Source organism: Lepisosteus platostomus, chromosome 1, assembly GCF_059453375.1.
Source record: "Lepisosteus platostomus isolate fLepPlt1 chromosome 1, fLepPlt1.hap1, whole genome shotgun sequence".
NCBI classification, from domain to species: domain Eukaryota; kingdom Metazoa; phylum Chordata; class Actinopteri; order Semionotiformes; family Lepisosteidae; genus Lepisosteus; species Lepisosteus platostomus.
Genome location: NC_142611.1, coordinates 62577311 through 62602297, shown reverse-complemented (window position 1 = coordinate 62602297; position 24987 = coordinate 62577311). Strand labels below are relative to the sequence as shown.

The following is a 24987-nucleotide window of genomic DNA, read 5'->3' as shown; positions in this document are numbered from 1 at the left end:
ACAAGAGAGTGGGTTTTAGCTATTTTAATAAACTACCCCTCCACACACACGCACAAAAAAAGAGCTGCGCACACATCAAAACATGTCCCTGTACACATTACCACCCCACCCCGCAAAATTATATACAATTAATTAGAACACGGCTACTATTATTCACATATTGTACAAGAAAAAAAGAGAAAAGCCCTTTTTCTGAAATGTCCAAGTAGCGCAAAAAGGAGCAGGGAGTTGTATGTACACGTCTCAGGAAAGCTGAGATTCAGAACGGCTGGAAAGGTTTTAGATCAGGATCCTGTGATCTAGTGCAATACGGTACGGTACGGTACTCCGTTTCACAGGGCTAGAAACGAACGGGTTGTTTAAAATTTTACAAAGTTCGGCTTTTAAATAAACCACAAATCGGTCGTTAAACCGGGGCTTTCGGAAACCATATGAAACGGCGGATACAGAAAAAAAATATCATTCATTTGTGAGTTGTATGGCTTATCAGGGCTGCTAATTCATGTATTTTTTATTTATGTTTTTACGGGATTCAGTTGCCTTTCAGAAGATTTGAGAAGGGAGAAGTCTGGTCTGCCCGTGTCGTCACCGGCAGCATTAATGGTGTAACAGCATACTGAAGCCTGTTGGAGCACGTTGTTTAATGACCGCTTTATAGCGGTAACACCACTATACAATTACATACGCTATCCATTTCAGGTCGTGGAGGAGCTGGAGCCTATCCCAGCGAGCAATGCGTGCAAGGTCAGATACCGTACACTGGCTGGGACACCAATCCATCACATAGTGCACACACACTCACAGCAGGGCCAGTTTTCACTGGAGCCAATTACCCTACCAGCATGGCTCTGGCCTGTGGGAGGAAACCCATGCAACCACAGGGAGGACATGCAAACTCCACCCAGGTGGCACCCCAGAAACTGGACCCTGGGCCCTAGCAGTGTGAGGCAGAAATCACTCATCACCGGGCCCACAAGGTGCAGAGTGGTTTAAGTTGTGGAGTGCATCTTATTTTGAGAGTTGCAAAAACTGCTTTTGACAACCATTGCCACCCCTTCCCCATCTTGTATTTCAGTGACTGGGAAACAGTTATTAATGTGGATTACACAGCCCTAAAATATTCCCCACTCCTCTGTTCTGTGGAGTCCCCAAGGACTGTAAGGTAGTAGCAGACCAGGCCTTATCCCTCCACTGTGCTGCATGAGAGGGGGGGGGGGGCACTCACAAGGGGAATGATTGCTGGTGGACATGACTCTGGTGAACTGGTAAAGGTAACAACAAACCTAGGGAACAGGTCAATTCAGACAACCTTACAAGATAAGAGGGCTCACAAGGAGCCCTCACCAGGGTGTGAGTCATCAAGGGTGGGCTCACAAGGAGCCCTCACCAGGGTGTGAGTCATCAAGGATGGGCTCACAAGGAGCCCTCACCAGGGTGTGAGTCATCAAGGGTGGCTCACACCCTTGGGCTCACAAGGAGCGATGACAGAGCTAGCAAAGACACGGGATGCAGAAGAAACACCAGACCCAGGTCTCACCCAGAGCAGGGAGATTGGCCAGTTTGCATGATCCTGTATCTCCAGGGACATCAGTGCGCATCTAGTGTAACCAATATAGGTGCACACTGCTGTAATCACTGCTGGAGGTGAATGGATGAGCGAGTCTCGTATTCTCTAATGGTTTAGCATGGTAGTATAGGTGCACACACACACACACACACACACACACACACACACACACCAATGGCTCCAAAAGGTAGCAGCTCCTTCGTCAATGTATCTACCGCTGCAGAACACAAACTGGGACACCTCCTTAGGGTGAGAAAAGTTTCCCTGTAGCCCAGCACCCAACCCTCGCAGGAGACCGCTGCCAAGGCAATTCGGGACATCCAGGCGCAGAGAGAGCATTCTCTTTACAGGTCTGTCATGAGCATCACACACAAAGTGACGTGTGCAGACGGGGGCAACACTGTGCCATCAGACCCACAGGAACAGGAGAGGGGCGGCTCTAATTCCACAGCGCGAGCCAGCCAGAGGACCGGGCAAGGCTGCAGCTCATTCATTAGCAGGTGACTAAGAGATGAAAAGGAGCTCCTTCCCTCATCGCCAAGGACGTTGCTTCTCCCCAGAGCTCGGTTTGTGGTCCCTGCATTGCTCCAAGTTGGGCCCTTAACGGCACAGCCTGTGTGTCCTGGCTGCTTTTCAGCAGTCAGGCTCGCACCCGGCATCACTTCAGAGGAAACAGCCGCCACTTGACCTCACCCCTCTGAAGGATGAGTGGTGCGGGTGGGGATCCACTCACCTCTGCGTGCGCAGATCCCCCCCTCCGCACACCCGCCAGGAGAGAGAAAAATTAGGCACAGGCCAAGTTACAAGCTGCAACGGACTCCATGGCAAATAGATCCCCATCACTGAGAAACAGCAGGAAAAAGAAAGGCTAGAACATTCCAACATCTGACACAAACGTAGGGAATGTGGTAACCTCTCCAGCAAAGAAAAAAATAATTCTTCACAAAGATGTCTTCAAGAGTCTATTGCTGGTGTCCAGTCCAGGCCTGCCCCAGTACTGGAGTGGGTCAGTGTGTCTGCAGGGTGTCCAGTCCTGGTCCTGGGGGGGTCAGTGTGTCTGCAGGGTGGCCAGTCCTGGTCCGGGGGGGTCAGGGTGTCTGCGGGTTTTCTAGGTGTCTTCCAAGCACCAGCCTCTGAAGAGCTGGGAGTAGCTCCTAAATTGGTCCCATGTTAAAGCCAATCAGCTGATAATTAAGATTACAAGGAGCTGAGCTGGAATGAAAACCTGCAGACACACCAGCCCTCCAGGACCAGAGCCACCTGTCCCTGCTCTACGGAGAAGCCACTGAGGCTCCGAATTGGGGAACTAAGGTATAAAAACAAAACCGCGGTTCCTGCAGGAGGGGGACACGCGCGTGGGGTTCAGAGCTGCTGCGTGCCCACTCCAGGCGGGCTCAGCGCGGTCGTGCCTTCAGATCGGCAACCCTCTTGAGCAAGAGCCCATTCTGCCCCTCATCCGCCACCCCCCTGCCCAGGGTCCAAGCCGGGGCCCGGCCCTCAGAAGTCCAGGTCGTCCGAATCGGTGTTGCCTGCCGCCGGCGCCTCTTCCTGCTTCTCTCCCCACACGAACCTGTAGTTGTTCTCCAGCTCCTCCTGCCTCTTCTGCTCTCTGTACACCTCCTCCGTGCCGCCGGTCTGCGGAGGAAATAGAGGGGAGGCGTGGGCGGAGCTCGGCCGGCACAGCAAGGCGGCAGGGCTCCGGCTGCAGAGCAGCGCGAGGCGGTCCGGGTTTTACCGACTACAGAACGTCGCCTCGTCAACGAATACAAAAACCAACAAGGGCCCCTTCCTGCGTGAACGGAGTCTGGCAGGGGAGTTCAGCAAACTGACAACGTGAGTCTAAGGGGTCTCTTTGTGCCATAATGAAGCAAGCCTTCAGATCCCTATCCCAGCATGCAAGAGGCACAAGGCAGGCTGCACCCTGGCCAAGACGCCAGCCCATCCCAGGGCACACAGACGCACTAAGCGCCCATATATTTACACAATATGTGCAATTGTTGGGGGTGGGGGGGTAATAAATTCACAGGGTTGTTGTGTAGTTGTGCGGACTCCTGTAGGAGTGGTGGGAAGTGTAGTTATATTTTTACGTTTACTTGTACCATTTCTACGTTTTGTACGTTTTTTTGTGTATGAAACAGAGCTGCTTCACTGCAAGACAAATTTCTAAGAAACTGAACAAAGTATGACTTTTGTAATATATGTGAGAAAAAAAATATCCCTCCCCCCCTCCAAAATTTTAAAAGGCCACCACACACGGCAGAAAAAAAAAGCACCAGCCAACTAAAGCAAAGTTAGCTTTGTTGCAATTGTTCAGAGGAGCATAGGCATTTGGAAACCTCTTTTAGAAAATAAATATAAAAGTGATCCTGGCTGTGGGTAAGTGGTTAGCTGAAGAAGACCCCGCCCCCAGGCTGCAGGTGTGTGTACAAGGCACACACAAGGATGACTTTAGAGCCTGTGCAAAGGAGGGTGTAATTGTTTGTTTTAGAAACATTAACAGTATATGCTAAAGGGATAGGAAAGAAAGAATTATTGACGCACCTCTCCTATATCAAAAATAATATACCCAGCCAGGTGTCTTTCCCACTGAATCAGGCAGGACTTACTTCTTATCACCTGCACCCAGTTTCCATCTGGCAGCAGGCTTCCCATCAACCTCCCGGCTCATTTTAGAAAAGCCCTTATCCTAAATCAACCCTCTGGGCAGTTTCCCAGATAAAAAAACAACATTGCAGTGGTTAGGTGGCCACGTAGTCTTAATCACTCAGCAGCAGGCGTGAGGGTCTGTGCTCACAGCTCTGTGGGATCAGCAGAGACAGTGAACTTCCTGGTTCTCCCTCTACACCCGTACCACTGGTGTAAAGCATCACTGTGCGTCAGGCCCTGTATGCGACAGAAGAGCGGTGGTGCTTGAGCCTGCTCCTTTTTGAGATTGGTGTTGTGCCACACAAACGCTCGGCTTCAAAGCTGAGATTTCATGGCTTTTTCTTCTGAACTAGGGAGTGGCCAGTCACTTTTTGGCATGCGCCCTCAAATTGGAACTAGCACCACAGAGAACATTCAATTCGATTCACTTGCACTTTGCTCCAGGGGGGTAACAGCAGCGCCTCACTTGAGATTCGAACCCACAACCTTCCAGTTAAGAGTCCAGAACCCTGCCCACTGCACAACGCTGCTGCTGCAGCGAAGACGAACCTGTTGGGGAGATTAACCCGTCACAGGTGCGCAGAAACGGACAACTGAGAGGCGGCAAACCCCGCAGTGCCCGATGGGACAGGCCCGAGCCCTCACCCTGATGTCACACAAGCAAGCAGGCCCGCCCAGCGTGTCGCCAGGGAGCCGAGAGAGGCCTGGCCACGGCAGCCCCAGTCTTTCCCGCAGGGCGCCTAGGCCCGGGCCTCGGGCAGCTCAGCCGCGCGCGCTGAGGCGCGAGGCGAGGAGGCGCGGCCCCTCACCAGCAGGTTGATGAGAAGCTCGCGGAAGGACTTGGTGTCCTCCTCCGTCAGCCACTGGTCGCCCTCCTCCTCCACGCTCCTCCGCGTCAGGATCTTCACCTCGATCTTGCCTGCAAGAGAGCCACGCGTCACAGAGGCCGCGTCCCCCCGCGGGCTGCTTTCAGAGCCCCTCGAAAGTGCGGGGAGCCGTCCCAGCAGGAGAGAGGAGAGGGGGCGCCCCACTGCCCCAGCCGGGCGGTGCTCCCATCTTGCTTCTCAGCCTGGATGTCTGCCCCGAGGCCGGTGCAGCAGTACATGAATATGGAAATGGCTCATGGCAGGAGGGGTCAGTCACGCCCGGGGGACACGATTGTTTTACCCTGCACTCCGAGTCTAAAACGTGTGAAGAGCGTACAAAAAAGGGGGCAAAAGGAAAACTGAATGAAAAGACCAAAGACAGATCTGCTCTACACGAGGACCCATGGGTAGAAAACCACTTGTCAAACACAGGCAACTAAGGCGTTTACCTTCAAAGTCTGCTTCAAAGTAAACAAACAGATCTGCTCACGTACGACCTGCCGATCCTGCGGTCTCCCGCGTGACCGGGCAGCTTAGGATCAGAGTGACGGGGGCCAGACTCCTGGTGGCTGCTCTTGAGAATCTGTTACTTCTGTTCAAAATACCACCACCCTTCCCTGCAAGCCCATAGCACACAAGCTTCCTTTCTGTACCGGGTCTCTCGGAGAACGAGGACGAGTGGTCAGGGCAGGTAGGGTCTGGGCTGAGCTCCAAGGCTGGTATCTTTGCGGTCCCTTTTTGCATGTAAATTTCCATATTGGGGATCATTTTCTACAGGATTTGAATTGTTTTTCTTCAGTGCGCTGTAGTCCCATCCAGCCTCTCCACCAGTCCAGGATCTACCACCAGCACACTTCTGTCCCCACCATCAAAGCTGCAGTTATTAACTTCCAACGCCTGCCTGTGAAAGAGTCAACAATGCCACAGGAGGACCTTAAAGCTTATAGAGGAGCCCAGCAGCTGGGAAATCCAGAAATGGATTGAACTGCTGTGTATGGGAAGCTCTTACTGAGCTGATCTCGCCTAACCCTCTCCACCTCCTGAGATCTGGCGCTACTGCCGATTTAAACACCATATGTGCCCTGCAGGAGCAGATCTGGGTATCCATGGTGTAAAGTGATCCCAACCCTCCTTTATAATCGAGGCAAGAACAGGGAGAAAGACAGACTTCTTTACACAAAGAGTGATGGGAGTGTGGAACAAACCACCCAACCTTGCTGTCGAAGCCAAAACCCCGGTTTCCTTCTAGAAGCAACAGGATGAGATTCACGCGTCAATCAGCTATTAACGATCAGACAGGGCCAGATGGTCTCCGTTGGTCTGTAATCTTTTTCCCGCCACCGAGGAAGGTTAGAGAGAGAGAGGACACACCCGGCCACCAGCCCTCTCGAGCGTCGCCCCCGCCCCGCCCCCTCGACACCTGCCCCGCCCCTACCTTCTGCTTTCAGTCCGGCCTTCTCTAGCTGTTCCTTAACCACGTCTTTAATCTGCTGCATCTGGGGATCTCCATCTGCCAACTCCTGCACCTTCAACTGCCTCTCGGGGCTGCTGCCCGGCTTAAACTTAGTAACTCTGATCTGAACCTGGTCGTCGGCAGCTCCCTCTGCTGCGACAGACAAGACAAGAGGATGCCATTTACACAGTGAGCAGCAGGCAGGCAGGCAGGCCGAGAGACGGACAGCCCTCTCCTCCACCCCCAGAGGCTGGGCGGGCGGCCCTTCGACACTGAAGAGCGCCCCCCCCCCCTTCCCCTTTCGGGCGGAATAAGAGGGCTTTTAATCTCACGGCCTCGTGTCTCATCCCCGTGTCCCGGCTGTGGAGGGGGGAGGGCGAGATGGAGATGGGGATGGAACGATGGTGACCTGCAGACACAAAACAGACTAAACAAAAAAAAATCACGGGGCCCACAGGGCACGTGAGCACCTGCACACGTCTGGCCCGGGGAAACACGTCACGGAGGGCCGGTCGCAAATTCTGAAGCATGTGGAAATAACATGGAAGGAGGTAGCCAGAACATTTCTGACCACTTGAAGTGTCTGGTTATTTACCATTTTATCAGTTTACTGTCCACTTTATCCAGTTCAGGGTCACAGGGGAGCCAGAGTCTATCCCAGCAAGCAACGGACACAAGGCAGGATACTCCCTGGACAGGACGCCAGTCCATCTCGGGACAGACTCTCAAACAGGCTCACTCGGGGGGCGATTCCCCCAGAAACCAACTCATCTACCAGCAGGTGTTTGGACTGCGGGAGGAAACCCACAAACTCACCATGCTGGGCTTCTTCACATAACATTTCTATTTACCCCAGGTCTAAATGTACTCGATGAGCGAGGACGGATAAAAGCTACCGGGGGAAATCCTCCCTTTGGGCCCGGAGTTCAGGAATGTGAGCCCTGGACCACAAATCCGAGATCTGCTCCCAGTCTGGGCGCCATCCCCCCCACCCCCTCCGCGCTCTCTCTCCTGGCGCAGCCTCCTCACCTGGCTGTCGGGGTGCCAGGCTGGGGTCGCCCCGGGCTCGGTCAGCACCGGCGGCCTCCCCTGCCCCCGGCTCCTGCCCCTCCTTGTCCTCCAGCCGGTCCAGCAGCTTGTCCAGCGTGGTCTCCAGGGTCTTGGTGGCCTGGCCGTGGTCGAACTCCCCCTTGAGACCCTCCGCCTGCAGCTCCTGCTCAGCCTGGCCAGGACACAAAGCAGCAGCAGCAGCGCGTGTGAATGCAGGGCTCCCCCACAGCTGTACGCAGGGCCAGGGGCTCCCCCAAAACACAGGTTCTTACACACATTATGTCCCCAAAATTGGCATGCGTCTGTCAAGCCAATGGGGGTGCCATGCTAAAGGCTGGCACTGTCCCCCCCCCCAATACGTGCCACACCTCGTCTATGATGTTGTCAAACGCCTTCTGCATCTCCTGCTTGACCTCCCCGATCCTGGAGGAGGGCAGGGAGAGGTCGGCCATCTCCTCCTCGAACTCCTGCAGGAGCTGCTCGTCCTCGTCCTCCTCCTCCTCCTCCCGCCTCTGTGCCTCCGCGCCCGCGGGACGGCCGCCCTGCTCCGCCCTCGCTCCCTCCTCGGCGACGGCAGCGGAGGCCTGCGCAGGGAACAAGGCCGCTGGATTTACACCGGAAAGAGAGCTGGCCGAGATCCGTGGCGCCGGGTTTCCTCGCACGCCTGGGCTCTCACGGGTCACGCCATCATCCAGAACAGCACAAGCCCAGCAGTATTACTGCCTTTCTCACATTCTGAAGCTCAGCTTACAAAACTCACCGCTGCACTGGCTGGCCAAAATATTAGAAACTTTGCAGTCTAATAAACAGACCCCTCCAGTAGGGGGCAGTGTGTGTGTGTGTGGGGGGGTTGGGCTGGAAGAGAAGGAAACCGGCTCCCAGCACCTTCCCTGGCCAGAACAATCTCCAGACCTCACTCGTGCTGGAAACCAGTGGACCTGTCCAGTTCAGTTCTCACACACCACCACCCTCCTCACAACCCCAGCTGAAGGCTATCCTGCTGCAGGAATTGGATGGGATTATGCGCCGGAAACTTCAGATCCCTGAGGAATCCATCGGGCCACGCCCTGTCCTAACGGGTGCAGTAAGCTGCTACTAGGTGAGGTTTCTTAATATCTTGGCCTCCAAGATAATAAAGACTCTGAAGGGCTTCTGCAAAAAAGAGCTCAAGCCAGTCTCCAGCTCACCAACTGGTCCAGGGAGCTGAAGGGCATCCCCTCCTGTACACAGGAAAATAAAGAGACCAGAATGGCAATACAGGCTGCCAAACAGTAGAAAGACAAAAATATCACCAATACTCCTCAATCCTGTCGCAGTACAAGTGTGCTACAGGCATCAAGAATTCTCTCCAAGCCTCCACTGGTGCCTGAACTGTCCTCATAGAAGCTCCACACGGACAGCACCCCAGGTTCGGAATTGAACCCGAAGCCTCAGCGCTGTGAGGCAACAACGCTGACCGCTGTGCCACCTCGCTGCCTGGGTCTCACTGACCAGCGTCTCCTCAAACACCCTCCCGGCAGCTCGGGCTCGGCTGGACACGAGCAGCCAGCAGGCAGGGCTCTGTGGGGATGTGGAGAGCAGCTCGCAATGAGTGACCAGGAGCCCCTGGGTACCAGTCATCGTGCTGGCCTGGTGTGGTCCAGGGCTCCCGGTCAGTCAGCAGGAGCTCTCGTCTCCGACCACAGAGCTGAAAGGACACTTTTCACACAACAGAGCACAGGGGCGTCGGGATCAGCCGCTGGACTGAAACGCACAGGACTGACCTGTGTTTCTGCAGGGAGGAGGAGGAAGACTCCAATAGAGAACAGCGGAGAGCTGTGTGGAAGGACACTTTCTGTCCAAGACTTTGAAGAGCAGTGCCTCTGGAGTCGGACAGACACGCAGGCATCAGCAATCACCAACAATTCCACTGCTCCCCCCCACCCACCCCCACAATCCTTTTCTAAAGCGTTGGTCATCGGACCGGGCCGGGCTGGGCCCAGCTGTGCTGCTCACCTTCCTGCTGCTCTCTTTGAGGTGGGCGATGAACTTCATCAGGTCGGAGGAGTCGGTGATGATCTTGAAGTTGAAATTCTCAGCCCCAGCGCCTGCCAGACAGGAGGATCTTTAAGGGCTGGGCTCCCCTGCGTCGGAGCAGGGTGACCCCAGGGTGGAGACAGCCGTGCCTCTCTCTGACCGCCCTGCCAGCACTGGGACGCCAGACACGGGGCACGCGCCGGTCAGGGTCTCTTCCCCACCCCCCCGCCCTGTAGGAGGCGCTCTGCCCACCATGTGCTACCAGACACGGGCGGCTCACACTGGGTCACAGGGCGCTGCCCAGCCTGGGCACGTCTGCCAACTGAGCCACTCAGGACTTCGTACAGAGAAAAGAACTGACTAGGCTCGTTTATAAGTTCTCAACAACACTTAACAAGTGGCGAGATCAACTGCACACACCCCCTTATCTACTTAATCCTCTAAATTTGTATAATTAAAGAGAAAGTTACAAATATCTGTAGAATGCAAATAATTTTGGATACATTTTACAATCTCACTCACAGTGCATGGCAGAAGTAATTACCCAATATACCTCTCAAACAGGATCTGTGACTTAAAACACATTTAATGCTTTGAAAGTGTCAGCAGACAGAAAGCTCATAGCCCCGGTTCTGCAGGGGGGAGAATATTTTTATTATTTTTATTTTATTCATCAGATTCTGACTTGTTTGTGGTGTCATTCTCACATTATCACAAACTAACAAAATTCAGGATGGAAAATGCAGCAGAGTTAAAGATTTGGACCCAACACATTCCTCATACGCCACCAGCACTACTAAATTTTATAATGTAACGTCACACAACCAGAGAGCGAAAGGTCCCTAAGGAGAGCCAATTAAGATCCGATACATGAATCGCTCCTTAAACGACAGCAGGAAATTATCCTGTGGTTCTCTGGGAGCCGGGCGGCAGATCCCAGCCACAGACTATTCCAGATCATGGATCTTGGAATAACTGTGCATTATTAAGCAGGGTTATCCAAACCTGGGCCTGAGAGTCTGGAATCCAGCAGGCTTTCTCCGTCTCCTGACATGACAAACAGCTCTTCAACCGGGAATTGTTAACTCCTCCAGTTAAGGCTGAGCCTGGAACAATTTATCCCTTCCACTCTCCCTCCAGCAGGAGATAATGTTAAGAGACACCAAAATCCCAGAGGACTGGGAATTTGCAGTGGATACAGACAACAGCCGCCAGTTCTCAGCTGAATCGTAATCAAAAAGCAAAACCACAATTTTAACAAGGAGGCAGAAGAAGTTACTGACCTTCCTCTACAAAATCCTCCTCCGGGATCCGAGCGTCTGTGTCGTCTGCGCCTGCCTGAGAAGAGAGGGCATGATCACAATGATTTGGATACGGACTTCGCTGAAGCATCTAGAGCACTGCACCCCTAAAAAACAAGGGCTACAGGACTCGGATCATTAGAGATAACACTGTGACATTCGGACCAATCCACCCATCCAGCTTCTAACTTTATCCAGCACAGGGTCACTGGGGGGCTGGAGTCTCTCCCAACAAGCAACTCGCACAAATTCAGGAAACCCCCTGGAGAGGACACCAGTCCATCACAAGGCACACAAACACACTCACACCAGGGGCAGTCTTCCCAGAAGCCAATTAACCTACCAGCATGTCTTTGGACTGTGGGAGGAAACCCATGTGAATGTGGGGAGAACATGCAAACTCCACACAGACTGTAAACCCAGGTATTTAACCCAGGGCCCCAGCCCAGCAAGGCAGCAATACTGACCACTGCACCACCGTGCTACTCTGATAATGTTGAAAGAGTAGAGAACAGGCTTTCCCAGTTACAGGGATCTTGCATGCCAGCAACAATATGCCACAACTAGTAAAACGAGACACGAACGCAACTGCAGTGCAGAGCTCGGCACTTTCCCCGATTTCTGCTCCTGGAGGAAGACGGAGTGAATTTGTTACCTGCTTGTCGTCGCTCACGGTGGCGTGGCTTGGCTTGGTTACGCCGTTCCAGAACTCGGCGTCCTCCAGATCTTCGATAGAGGAGTCCTCGGCGGCGCCAGCCTCTCCTGGTGAAAACAGACCCAGAGGTTAGACCCTGGGAGAAGACCTGGAGCATCCAGCAGGGGGCAGCAGTATTAACCTCAGGTCCCGCAGGCTTTCCGTTCCAACCAACTCCAAAGCCACACAGGTTACAGGAACTGAAGCTCTTTAGTCTTGAAAAAGAGAAGGATGCAAATGCTTGGGATACAAAATCTGTAAATCCTAAAAGCGTACAGGCACCGTTTGCCCAAGTCAAGGCTTCAACTCCAACGGCGAAACAATGACTTCAGGGTGCAAGTGGGAGCTGCAGGGAAGTACGTATGAAACTGAGAACAGGAGGCATTTCTCTACACAAAGGGTGGTGGGGGTATGGAGCAAGCTGCCCAGGCTTGATGTTGGAGCAGATATCCTGGTTTCTTTCAAGAAAAGGCTAGATGATATCCTCAGACACAGACGCACACTCACACTAAGGCCAGTTTTCAGGGAGTGAGCTTGGGCATCCCCAATGGGCTGTTAAGGACTGAGCTGGAACAAAAACCTGGAGAGACACTCAACCTGCTGGGATCTGGACTGCCCATCCCTGGTCTGCTGCCTGGGAGTGTGCTGGCAACTCAGATACAGAGTCATCCATAGACCCCACACCAGATTTCCCAAGGTTAATGCGAATTCTTCCACACGTCAACACCACACACCCACACAGAACCACCAGAAACACTCTGCCCATGGACTGGACCCGGAACCAGACCTGGTATGCAGGCCGACCAAGCCTGGGGGGCGCCACATTTAGCTCTGTAGAGACAGAGGGGAACTGTCACCTCCTGATCCAAGAAACTGGGCTTCTTCCCAGAAACCTGAGCGTTTTCAGCCCAGGGAATCCAACACTTTCTCGGCCTTCGATGGCATGCTCTCAGATCAGCACGCTCGCCCATGATCACCGCCCCCGCCCTCCGACCCTAACCCTCCAGTTCGAAGTCCAGCTCTGGCTCTCCGGCCTGGTCCGCGGCCTCGGGGGGATCGGCGCCACCCCCTGGCCGTGCCTCCTGCCCGTCCGCCTCCTCGTCCTTCGCCAGGATGTCATCCAGGTTCCTGAGCTCCTCCGAGATCTCGTCCACCTTGCGCTTGGTATCGGCTGCAGAGAGGAGCAGGGAGAGAGGGGGGTAGGGGCAGGGAGAGAGAGTGACAGGAGCAGAGACAGAGAGAGGGGGGTAGGGGCAGGGAGAGAGAGAGACAGGAGCAGAGACAGAGAGAGGGAGGGGATAGAGGCAGAGACAGAGGGATAGGGGCAGGAGCAGAGACAGAGGGAGGGAGAGGATAGGGGCAGGGAGAGAGAGAGAGACAGGAGCAGAGACGGAGTAAGGGGGGGGATAGAGGCAGAGACAGAGGGATAGGGGCAGGAGCAGAGACAGAGAGAGGGGATAGGGGCAGGGAGAGAGAGAGAGACAGGAGCAGAGAGAGTAAGGGGGGGATAGAGGCAGAGACAGAGGGATAGGGGCAGGAGCAGAGACAGAGAGAAGGAGGGGATAGGGGCAGGGAGAGAGAGAGACGGGAGCAGAGATGGAGAGAGAGGCTTGTTATAAAAACAAAACAAAGTAAGAGGTATTCCTGTATCCCAGCACTGTTTCCTTTGATAGAAAAAGAGCTCCGTTGGCATTGTTGTGCACCAGTACTGACAGGCAGGAACATTATTAGGTCGCCAAATGATTGTTCAGTTTAGGTCTCCAATACAACAATGCATGCAGCTGCTGTATAAAACAAAGGTCTACATTTCTCAGGTCTAATGAGTGAAGAGGATATCATGGCAGCCAGGGGGCGGCCGTGGTGCCTGAACAGGTCCTCCTCCCCCGCCCGTACTCACAGACTTGGGCCTTCACGTAGTCCATGTACTGCTCGGGGCTGAGGGCGGGCTGGCAGGTGATGCCCAGGGGCTTGGTGGCGGAGGGCGGGCGCAGGTAAGGGTGGTGGCAGGTCCGGGTGGTGTGGACGGTCAGCACGTAGCTGCAGGACTGCGGCTCGTCCACGCGGGCGATGTAGTCCCCCGAGCCCTCCTCGCACAGGAACTGCGGGAGCCCGGGACAGGGGGGCGTCACTGGGGCAGCAGGGTCTCACCCCAGCCCATGCCAGTGCAGCCAGCGCCTTCACTCTATTAAACTGCCATTAAGATCCTGGTTGTAGGGATGTCCTGGAACGGGGTGGACTGGAGCTCATTGGACAGACCTTCTGAATCCAGCTCCCCATGTCCCAACCTTCTGGACTTGGATCTAATTGACCTCCACATTATCTGCCAATAAAGATGTCTGAACAGGTTTTGGGGTCTAGGACCTGTACAACACCAGTAGACATCAGTCACGTTTCACATTACAGGGAGGCTGAGATACAGGTCAATGTTTGTATATTCCATTTATTCGGCTGATGATTTTGTCCAAGGCGACTTGCGTCTGTGCCCATTTACACTGAGGGGCATTTCACTGGGGCAACCCGAGTGAAGTACCTTGCTCAAGGGCAGAACAGCAAGTGCTCGCCTCAGACTTGAACTCACAACACCTGGCACCCTTGTGACCCCCACACCCCCCCCCTTGGTAAACAGAACATGCAAACTCCAAACAGAGGGTTATCAACTTTAGAAACGAACCCAGAACCCAACAGCTGTGAGGCAGCAGTGCTGACCCCCACAACACAGTGGGGTCCCACATCTCGTACAGAACAACGTTAACGAAACTGGGCGAGACTGAAGGTTAAAGTCAAAACCAGGACACTGCAGCGGTCTCTCACCCTGACTTCGGTCTCCCTGGGCTTGCCATTGAGGTCACACTTGGAGCCGTTGACGTAGGTCTGGCTGTGGTAGCGCTTCAGCCTGTGCTGCTTGGAGGCCTGCAAACAGAACCGCAGCACACAAGGGGCTGAGGAGGGGTCAATACTCAAGCAGGGGAGTCCAACAGCCCCAAGGCCTGGCGGTCGCCGGATATGGGGCCATCTGAGCTCTAAGTGAAAAGCTGGCCTAATTAACCGCACCATCGTTAACACTTCTCACCAGGCCTGAAGGCAGCCGACAGGCTCACGGTTCGACTGCTCAGGCTGGATCAAAACCCAGAAGACACCTCCCCCTGCAGGAGGTGGGTCCGACACATAAACAGCTCTGTCTGTTCCAGACCCAAAAACAAAACCAGCTCAGTTGGGAAATGAGTCAGATTTTGGGTTTGTTGACACGAGAGCTCAGCTGGATCTGAAAACACTGGGATCAGGAGAGCCCAGATTGATCAAGCCTGGACAAAGACTTTCTACAACATGCTTGGAAAATGATATCACTCTTCACAGAATATCAGACCCATATGTCTGTATATTATTTCTGAAAAGGGCATTTGCGATACAGATAAATGTTAACTTATATCCATCCATTTTCTTCTTACTAACCACTTTATCCAGCACAGGGTCGCCGGGGAGCCAGAGTAGGGTACACCCTACATCACAGGGCAAACACACACACACACACACACACACACACACACACACACACACACACACACACACACACACACACACACACACACACACCAGGGCCATTTTACCAGAAACCAATTAACCCACCAGCATGTCTCTGGACTATGGGAGCAAACCCACATAAACACAGGAAGAACATACAAACTCCACACAGACAGCACCCCAGGAACTAAACCGAGGACCCCAGCGCTGCGAGGCAGCATACTAACGACTGTACCACCCTGCTGCCAGCTGTATACAATTAATAAAGCAAACGCTACAGATCCCAAATGTACAATATAACAGCAAAAATACATTACCAAGCAGTAGCTTTACCAAGTAAGATACTGCCACCTTGTGGTCCGATTTGACACAAACCTATCTGGCCAGTAATTTAAAACCTTCTGTTCCGCAAATCGATAGGAACACGTCGATTCGCTCCTACCTTGGCAGTTTCGTTATTCCAGTCGAACTCTGACCCGTAGTATCCCAGGAAGAGCACGTCTCCTTTTATTTCTGAATCTGCAGAGGGGGGAGGAAAGACCTGAGTGACAGGATCAGACCACAGATTATAATAATAATAATAATAATAATAATAATAATAATAATAATAATTATTATTATTATTATTATAATAATTGCTTACACTTATATAGCGCTTTTCTGGACACTCCACTCAAAGCACTTTACAGGTAATGGGGATCCCCTCCACCACCACCAATGTGCAGCCCCACCTGGATGCTGATAACAATCCCTCCCCCCCCCCCGACCAAACGACGTGCCCTCACCCTCCAGGTGGTACTGCCTGACGTGCTGTCCGAAGCAGAACTCGTAGGTCCACCAGTCTTTCGTCTGCAATCAGAACAGCCCAGAGCAGATTAGGGGGTGGCCCGCGTCACAGTCCCGCCGGGACGGGACAGGCAGCAGAACATCAGCTCCGGGGCGGTCCGGTTCAGATCGCCGCCGCAGCCGCACACACGACCCAGCGCTGCAGAGCTCACGACCCTTGGGGTGACTGTGTCCGAGGCGCGGGGGGTGGGGTGGGGGGGGGATTCGTGCCAGTATCTATTACAGCTCGCTGTATTCATGCGATAAAGAGGCATGCATGCCGTGGGATCCAACCTAATCAAATATCACACAGCCTCAAAAATCAACGGTTTACATTGAAGTCATCAAATTGGACGGCACCTGTTGTTCTCCGATTTAAATACACCTCCACAGCGACCGAGGAAAAGGTGCAGAGCAGATCAGGATCAGACCAAGACACCGCGGTCAGCGCCGCCGCTGGGCCGGGGGCGAGGCCGAGAGAATCGCACCAGTTCAGGAGGAGAACCGAACTGGGGGGGGAAGACTAGACCAGTCCTGGAACATCATAAATCAACACACCACCAACCCACAAACCATTTCACTCCGAAACATTCAGGAGGAAGAGATGGGAAAAATCCCCAGTTTTAAGGTAATGGAATACTCCTCCTGGATGGAGGGTTTAGGAGCAAAAAGGAGGACATGTCTGGGAGGATAACCCTAGCAACCACTCCCACACTACACCAATCCCAGTGGCGCGGCGTGGCGCGGCGTACCTTCACCAGGCAGGGGGCGCCGTCCATGGGCTTCAGCAGCTCGGCGATGCCGGGGCCCGAGTAGGCCTGCGAGTCCGCCGAGTCCGCGGCCGCGTCCTGCTGGAAGCGCAGCGCCTGCGCCGGCAGCCGGCACTCGTACAGCTGCTTGTACTTGTTGGAGACCAGCATGACCTCCTCCGACCTGGCCTGCGCGGGGACAGGGGGCGACAGCCTGAGCTCGGAGCGCCAGCAGGCCCACAAGACTGACACGGCCCCCCCCGGGTCCAAACATTCAGGACAGCCGCCAGCAGGCCCGTAGGGATCCATCTGTGCCTTGGCCAGTACTAGTGGCACTGGGGTCCAATCACGCACAGATTCGCCTGCAAGCACCAAGCCTAACCAGCGCACTGCGGGACCATGCAAACTCCATACAGACTGTCAACCTGAGCCCCAATCCAACCCAGGACCCTGGGACCGCTGTGACCCTGTGGCGCTGACCACCTCGCCCCCGGGTTCTGGGCGACCCCCAGGGGGGGTACAGCCTGTGAGTTACGAGGGAGAGTTGCGCCAGTCTTCCCATTGGGCTCAGGGGCTGGCGGGGCGAGCTGGCCTGACAGGTGCGCCACCCGCCCAGCAGGCGCCTCCGTCAGTGAAGCCCATCCCCTGGGCTACGGGCGCGGAAGAACCGCTGGATCAGGGCGGCACAGCGTTAAGCATTGCCGCCTCTCAGCTCTCGGGCCCTGGGTTCGACTCCTGCAGTGCTACCTGCATGGAGCTTGCATGTTCTCCCCCATGTATTCATGCAAGTTCCCTCCCACAGGACCAAGACATGCCGGCAAGTTAATTATCTTCTGGCAAAACTGGTCCTGGTGCGAGTGTGTGTTTGTCTGTGCGTGACCGTGTGTGTGCCGGGATGGACTGGTGCCCTGTCCAGGGTGTACCCCATCTTGTGCCTGTAGCTTGCTGGGATAGGCTCCAGCTCCCCTTGAAACCCTGAATTGTATAAAGGCGTTGGAAGATGGATGGAATGGGTGGATCACTCAAGTACTAACGACGAAGCAATCAGGTCAGGTCACGGTGGGAGCAGGCTGAGCAGGGGAGACCAGACTCCTCTTTCCCCGGCATCACCTCCAGCGCCTCCTTGGGGACCCCCCGGCCAGCCTATATTCATATCACATCCATACAGGCCGAGCTGTGTAAGCAGCTTCAAGTTCATCTGGTAGCGCAAAACTAAACAAGGTTCAGCTCTCAGGGATCTTAAACTGAAGAAGTTCATCTTCCTTAATGGGTTCAGGAGAAGGATTGATTACAAGCTCCCAATCACGAACATTTGGAGTAACCTATAGTAAACACTGGGGCAGGGGCCAGCAGGGACAAGGAGGGATCCCAGGGCCGGAATGGGATGGGATTGAGATGGGAACAGGGAACCTGACGCACCATGCCCTGTCCCAGCTGCTCAAGAAGCTAGGTGTGTGGGGGGGGGATTTCATATTTTGGCCACTGGTTGCAGACCACCATACTTGAACCCACAGCCAAGCAGACTTCTGCAGTAGCCAGTCCGACGTGGTTTTAAAAGTGTCTCCAAAAATAGTGCAGCTACGAACACGTCTGTGCGTGCAGGAGCTGAAACGAGCCACTAGTTTAGTTCTATATTGACTATTCAAGGCATATGGTTGCACAGGACCCAGGACTGGCCCCTAATGATGGACATTTCTTAAATACTGGGCTTATTTTAAGAAAAACCATAAACATTCACATTTCAGGTAATAGTGAGCACTGATTTCTGCCCATCAGCAGAACACCCAATAGAGAATCTGGACAGACTGAATATACACTCAACACTTAGACCCGTATTCCCTCTCCTCCGAGAAACCCTAGCGATCGGTGATCTTCAGCACCTGGGCTCATGAAAGCAATTAAGGCACAGAAGTTTAATCAATTCAGCGAAAAGGTCACAGCTGTAAGCGTCGCTAAACCGACTAGACGTTTTAGAAATCAAATTCAAGACAATTCTTATGACAAGTTGTAGCCAATTGACAGGACGGCCGAGCCGGGCTGGGGAGCGTGAGGCCAGCAGCGGTCAGAGTCCCGGACTCGTACCGGGACGGCTGTGGGATCAGACCCCAAGCGGCAAATCCCGCTGCTCCAGCGTACCTGGGCTGGCTAAAAAGCCCTTTTAGAGAACAGCGATCTTCTAGCATAACTGAATCGAAAGCCAGCGGACGCGCAGCTGCGATCCCAGAGATGATTAAAGTGATGTGCGTCGACCCCAAATCCCCCCACCATAACCGAATGCCTGTACTAACTCCCAAAACAAGACACCATCAGCACCGTTGTCATTACACGCCTGATACCGGGGCGAACCTCTGTCCAGAGCTCATCGAAGGATCAACAGCCTACCGCCCGTTTCCACGGCGTCTGGGGGGGGAGTTAAAGTTTTCGATACGACCTGCCACCCGACTTATAAAACTCTAATCACCCAGAAAGAACAAACCGGGGTGTCGTCCAGTGCCCTGTTATGAAATGCTCGCTGTCAGACACGGTAAGTAGAAGACCGCTCGTCCCACCTGTCTCTTAACCACGGGATCGGGGAGAATCTGGATCCCATATTTCATTTCACTTAGCTCCTCCAAGTTCAAAAACGCGGCTACGGAGAACGTACACCACCAAAACACAAGGGACAAGACTTTGGACCACCTCTCCATGGAAGCAGCCATCTTTCTGCCGCCTAGTTTCCAGCCCTCCCCAGTTCCTGTTTTTATTTTCGGCCTCGCAGCTTTGGCGTGCTGCTTCGCCATGGTGAGAGCTGATTGGCCGACGAGGCGTCGAGCTGCGATGCTATTGGTTCTCTCGGCCGTCTGTCAAGGCGCTTCCGTCATCCGATTGGAGCAACTCAGTTGACCATTTCCTGCCTCCTCCCCAGATTGGAAGTTGTCTTCAAGGGGATTTTGATTGGTCCAAATCAGCTTCATCACAGCCAATCAGTTTCTCCAGAGTGCCAGGTATTAATGCAGTGAAATCACCTGCATCTTAAAAAACAGACATAGCACTCCATCCCATTCTAGGCCCCAGTCACCCTAGTCTTCTGGATTTTGTTCCAACTGAACTCTTGATTGTTTAATTGATCCCCATAGTTAACTATTAATTGACTAATTAGCTACTGCTGAGTTCAGTTCAGAGTGCTGGATTCAGTTCCAGGGGGGTTGTCTGTGTGGGGGAGTTTGCATGGTCCCCACGGTCATGTGGATTTCTGCCAGGTGCTCTGGTTTCCTCTCACAGTGGCTCCAGGGACTGTTGACCTTGGTGTGAATGCGCCAGTGTGTGCCCTGAGATGGACTGGTGTCCCATCCAGGGTGTACCCTGCCTTGCGCCTGTTGCTTGCTAGGACAGGCTCTGGTTCCCCATGACCCTGAATTCGATAAAGCAGTAGAACATGGATGGATGCTAGTTAGCTCTTCTCACTGCAGAATAAAGAAATTAAACATTTTTAATACACAGAAAATTATTGGATGATTAATCACAGACCTCAAGATAAGGCCCATAATGCATTATAATTATAAACACATCAGCAAGCACTGATTGGCAGAGGGCATAATGATATATCTCTTTTCATGGGGAGGGGCATTGCTGATCTACAGTAGCACAGACTTCCTGTTTTTGTTCCAGAATAACTGTTACCCTGCCTGTAAGCTGTAACTGTTTGCAGTAAACAGTGGACACAAGGCAGGATACATCCTGGACCGGATGCCAGTCCAACATGAGGCGCACACAAGTACACATGTATACAAGGACAAATTGTGAGATCGCAGCCAGAATGTCATTGGACTGTGGAAGACAGAGCACTCCTAGCCATCTCATGCGACCACAGAGAGAACATGCAAACTCCGGATGAGAGAACTCCAGTCCAGAATGGAACCCAGGGCCTGAGAGCAGTGAGGCAGCTGTGCTCTGTCTTGCCTCTCTGTCAGCAAATGCTTTTACAATCCTGCCATAATTCAGAAGTTTCTATGTGGGATTTTAGGGGGGAAAAAATAATCACAACATAAGAGTAACAGCTTTGCAGCTTGGTGCCCCACATACCCTGTTGAGCAATAGATACCAAAAGAGACAGAACAAATGACAGTGTAAAAATAACCCAAATGTATGTAACAGGTTAGATCTCTTGGCTGACCGTTAGATGGACTATGTTTCATTTAATATAGAATGTGGGAATAAGGTAATGTGTCTGTTTTTCTGTTTTTTGTGTGAACACGCATCTTTCGGTGCGTGTGTCTGTGTGTGTCTGTGTGCTCATGGGTCTGTCGGTGTGTCTGTGTGTGTCTGTGTGCTCATGGGTCTGTCGGTGTGTCTGTGTGTGTCTGTGTGCTCATGGGTCTGTCGGTGTGTCTGTGTGCTCATGGGTCTGTCGGTGTGTGTGCATGCTCATGGGTCTGTCGGTGTGTCTGTGTGCTCATGGGTCTGTCAGTGTGTGTCTGTGTGTGCGTGCTCATGGGTCTGTCTGTGTGTGTCTGTGTGTGCGTGCTCATGGCTCTGTCGGTGTGTGTCTGTGTGTGCAGGCTCATGGGACTATCGGTGTATGTGTGTGCTCATGGGTCTGTCGGGGTCTGTCGGTGTGTGTGCGTGCTCATGGGTCTGTCGGTGTGTGTGTGTGCTCATGGGTCTGTCAGTGTGTCTGTGTGCTCATGGGTCTGTCGGTGTGTGTCTGTGTGTGCGTGCTCATGGGTCTGTCAGTGTGTGTCTGTGTGTGCGTGCTCATGGGTCTGTCAGTGTGTGTCGGTGTGTGCGTGCTCATGGGTCTGTCGGTGTGTCTGTGTGCTCATGGGTCTGTCAGTGTGTGTCTGTGTGTGTCTGTGTGCTCATGGGTCTGTCGGTGTGTCTGTGTGCTCATGGGTCTGTCGGTGTGTCTGTGTGCTCATGGGTCTGTCGGTGTGTGTCGGTGTGTGCGTGCTCATGGGTCTGTCGGTGTGTGTCTGTGTGTGTGTGCTCATGGGCCTGTCGGTGTGTCTGTGTGCTCACAGGTCTGTCGGTCTGTGTCTGTGTGTGCGTGCTCATGGGTCTGTCGGTGTGTGCGTGCTCATGGGTCTGTCGGTGTGTGTCTGTGTGTGCGTGCTCATGGATCTGTCGGTGTGTGTCTGTGTGTGCGTGCTCATGGATCTGTCGGTGTGTGTCTGTGTGTGCATGCTCATGGGCCTGTCGGGGTGTGTGTGTGTGTGTGTTTGCTGGGGTCTGTCGGTGTGTGTCGGTGTGTGCGTGCTCATGGGTCTGTCGGTGTGTGTCTGTGTGTGCATGCTCATGGGTCTGTCAGGGTGTGTGTGTGTTTGCTGGGGTCTGTCGGTGTGTGTGTGTTTATTGGGGTCTGTCAGGGTGTGTGTCTGTGTGGGTGCTGGGGTCTGCCGGGGTGTGTGTGTGTGCTGGGGTGTGGCGGTTTGTCTGTCGGTGTGTGGTGGGCTGATAGGGTATCTTCTGGACCATGAAAGAGGCCCTTTTTAATCGAAAAATGTTTTTCAAAGGCTCTTAAGATGTCTGTTTTAAATGGAAACACCACATCCTCTAAAAATAAAGATAATGACAGAATATTTTGCATCCATCTGTCATAAGAAAGCCCTCTGTTGAGACTGAGGAGGACTCTTTCTCTGTCCGTGTGCCTGGAGAGAAAAGGGCCCAGAGCAGTTGTCCAAACAGAATCGACACTCAGTGTGGGAGGAACCTTGTAAGCAGATAAAAACGTAGGGATGTTGACAAACAAGGGGAGTCCTTCATCACACGGGTCCTCTGGCTTCTGCCGGAGCGGGTGATTGATCTGAGGATCCCATGCAGCCATCGCTTGACAGACGCCAGGATGTCGCCTTCAACACCGTGAATGGGGAGCCTGTTCCACACCCCCGCCGTCCTTTGGGTAAAGATGTGCTTCCTGTTTTCATTCTTAGATGTTTCCACTTGTGCCCTCTGGCTTGTGGGAAGACTGCCCCCTGGCATGAGAGTGCGTGTCTGTGCGCCCAGCGATGGACTGGCATCCTGTCCAGGGTGAACCCTGCCTTGTACCCGTTGTTTGCCACGACAGGACTGGGTAAAGAAAGGAAGCGGATGGACGGACCTGCTCTTCCTCGGATTTCTTTTGCCGTCAACGAGATGTTACTGCACCGCTCTGCCGCTGCTGCAGGGCTGCAGTGTTGCGTGTGGCCGCTAGGGGCAGAGGCGGACTCCGTCTCGTGGACAAGGAGCCCTGCGCTGTGAGCATGTTGGGCTACCGCTGCGCGTGCATCTCCAGCCCGTCGGCTGCAGGCAATTTTTCCAGATCGTGTGTTATTGTATTCCCGGTTTTACCCCGTTAGACGGTCGTGGCGTTTGTGACAGCGGAATAGCAGCCAGCCGCGGTCTTGCCAAATGTGAGAAAACAAGGTAGGGGTGTTTTTTTCCTATGTGTTTCTCGTAGGCGTTTTTACTTGGTTCTCTTCCATTACATCTTGTGGCTAATTTTATTGATTTATTTTTTTACCCGAGAGCTCTAATGTACTGTTCTCAGACAATTCAGACATCAAGGTGGCGGGTTTGTGAATGCTACCGGTTTTGACACAGTGTCTGTCTAACACTCCTCGGAGGCGCACTGGAGACACGCCGATGAAAACAGTCTTTTAGATTTAAAGTAGATATCAAAAGAAGCAACTGGGACGCGTTCATCTGGCTTTAATTCGCAGTCGCGCGACGACCTCCAGTTGCAGGCGAGAAAGCGTCAGGAATGCGTCTCTCGATGTGAAATTCTATTTTTAGGGAGTCGGGCTCTCTGGTCTGAACGGGCTCTTTAAACGAAGGTGGAGGGGGTACGATTTATGAATATGACAATGTGGATTTTGGGGGGGGGGGGGTGGAGGCCTCTTTTGTGTCTGAAAGGGCATCTCGGATACACGGCTAGCGGGGCTGCTTCAGATGGCCTTTTTATCAAGAATATCTGAGGGATATGGCCTGATATAGCGGCAGTACTAACCTCGCTGCTTGTTACGGTAGACGCTGACGGGACACCCTACACAGGCAGACAGGCAGACGCTCATACGCCAAGCGTGGCGGAGGAAAATAGCGTCTTAACCCCGAATGTGCCCGTCAGAGCCCCGAGAGCCTTTCGTCTTTGAGACTGAAGTTCGTCCAGCGCAGGAGCGCAGATGTTCAATCTGAAGAGCGGAACCGCATCGATTTTGCGTTAGTAGAACAATCGCATTCGAGCGCTTTCGGACACCAGCCCGCTCCGGGGATGTGCCGCAGGGGTACGGTCTTTCTGCACGGGGAAGAAACGCGTCTTTTATCCGCAACCTACTCTTTAATTGGCTCGTGGGTGGCTTGTTTGTTTGTTTGTTTGTTTGTTTGTTTGTTTGTTTGTTTGTTTGTTTGTTTGTTTGTTTGTTTTTTGTGGCGTATCCTTTTTATGGAAAAAAAATGCGCGATGTTTCACGAGTGTGGAATTCCGTGGGTTTTTCTACCGTTGCTGTGGAACAGCTGTGGTCAATTGTGAAGATTTTGAAATGGCCAAAAAAGGCCTGTTTATGAGATCTGTGTGCATCGCGGAGCTCGCCTCCCTGTGCCACAGCAGCCCCAGCCCGAGACCGCATGCTCGGAATGATTTCATAATTGCCCGAGAAGCGCGAGACAGAAATGACAGAACGGACCCGCGTGCTGAGCAGGGAGGACACTCGCCGCTGCTGTCGCACATGCGCGTGGCGAGAGGGGGACCTGGGTTGCTCTTAAGAGTAGCCCACGAGGCTCGAGGCTCGCAGCCGTGGGCTGGGGGGGGGGCGCTCTCGTCTGCTCTTTGCTCCAGCTGAATTCTTAATCACGGGCTCATTGATTTCTGTTTTCTGCTCTGGTACCTTAAAAGGTCAGGAGGGGGGTTGTAATTGGTATTAGCAGATCCCATATGGGCGTGCCGCCTGGAAGGGAGCCAACCAGCCCTCAGCAGAAGGAAAACCCCCTTGCTGTGGACGTGTTTAATGGCGGCCATTACCCACCACGGACGTGTTCCCCAGTGTCACTCCTGCCTGTGTCTGTTTATCTGCACCTCGTCAGAGCTGCTGAATCAGAAGGAACAGTCAGCAGGGTGAGGAGAGGCTGTGTGAGGCTCTGGGAGATGAAGCTGTAGAAACAGTGCCCTTCAGCTGGGGTATTTCTGACACACGGGACTGACTGGAGAAACGGGTTCAACACAAGTCTCAGCCAGCAAGCAGGCCAGTGCCTGTAAGTCACCAGTTGGCACTGGAGCTGGAATGAGAACCAGCAGACACAGTGTTCCTGCAGGACCAGGGCTGGGCACAGCTGGTCTGGAGTAGCAGCCCT

General features: G+C 53.4%; 2 protein-coding genes and 1 long non-coding RNA gene across 9 annotated transcripts in view; 1 reads left to right on the top strand and 2 right to left on the bottom strand.

Moving 5' to 3' along the window:
• LOC148678382 (uncharacterized) overlaps positions 1-24987 on the bottom strand; it is a 104940-nt gene that overhangs the window by 11642 nt on the left and 68311 nt on the right. The window lies entirely within an intron of this gene.
• On the bottom strand, positions 10-19450 carry os9 (OS9 endoplasmic reticulum lectin). Of its 3 annotated transcripts, none has more exons than XM_088633393.1 (15): positions 19236-19449; positions 16690-16875; positions 15898-15961; positions 15555-15631; positions 14405-14503; positions 13491-13692; positions 12594-12764; positions 11555-11661; positions 10882-10936; positions 9578-9669; positions 7951-8166; positions 7562-7754; positions 6515-6685; positions 5023-5132; positions 10-3202 (listed from the first exon to the last, which is right to left on the bottom strand). In XM_088633393.1, the coding sequence occupies exons 1-15, from the start codon at positions 19383-19385 to the stop codon at positions 3065-3067; spliced, it is 2031 nt and encodes a 676-aa protein (XP_088489519.1). In that variant the 5' UTR covers positions 19386-19449; the 3' UTR covers positions 10-3064. The 3 variants fall into 3 exon arrangements, with proteins under 3 accessions (XP_088489519.1, XP_088489520.1, XP_088489521.1); XM_088633394.1 differs by having other exon boundaries at positions 6515-6682; XM_088633395.1 differs by lacking the exon at positions 6515-6685 and having other exon boundaries at positions 19236-19450.
• LOC148678384 (beta-1,4 N-acetylgalactosaminyltransferase 1-like) overlaps positions 22187-24987 on the top strand; it is a 29843-nt gene continuing 27042 nt past the window's right edge. For 3 of the 5 annotated variants that reach the window (XM_088633407.1, XM_088633406.1, XM_088633402.1), the window contains exon 1: positions 22621-23067. The gene's annotated coding sequence lies outside the window, so the exon portion shown is untranslated. Of the gene's footprint in view, positions 22565-22620; positions 23068-23109; positions 23860-24987 lie in introns of those variants that run through there. The other 2 variants (XM_088633403.1, XM_088633405.1) reach the window with 2 other exon arrangements.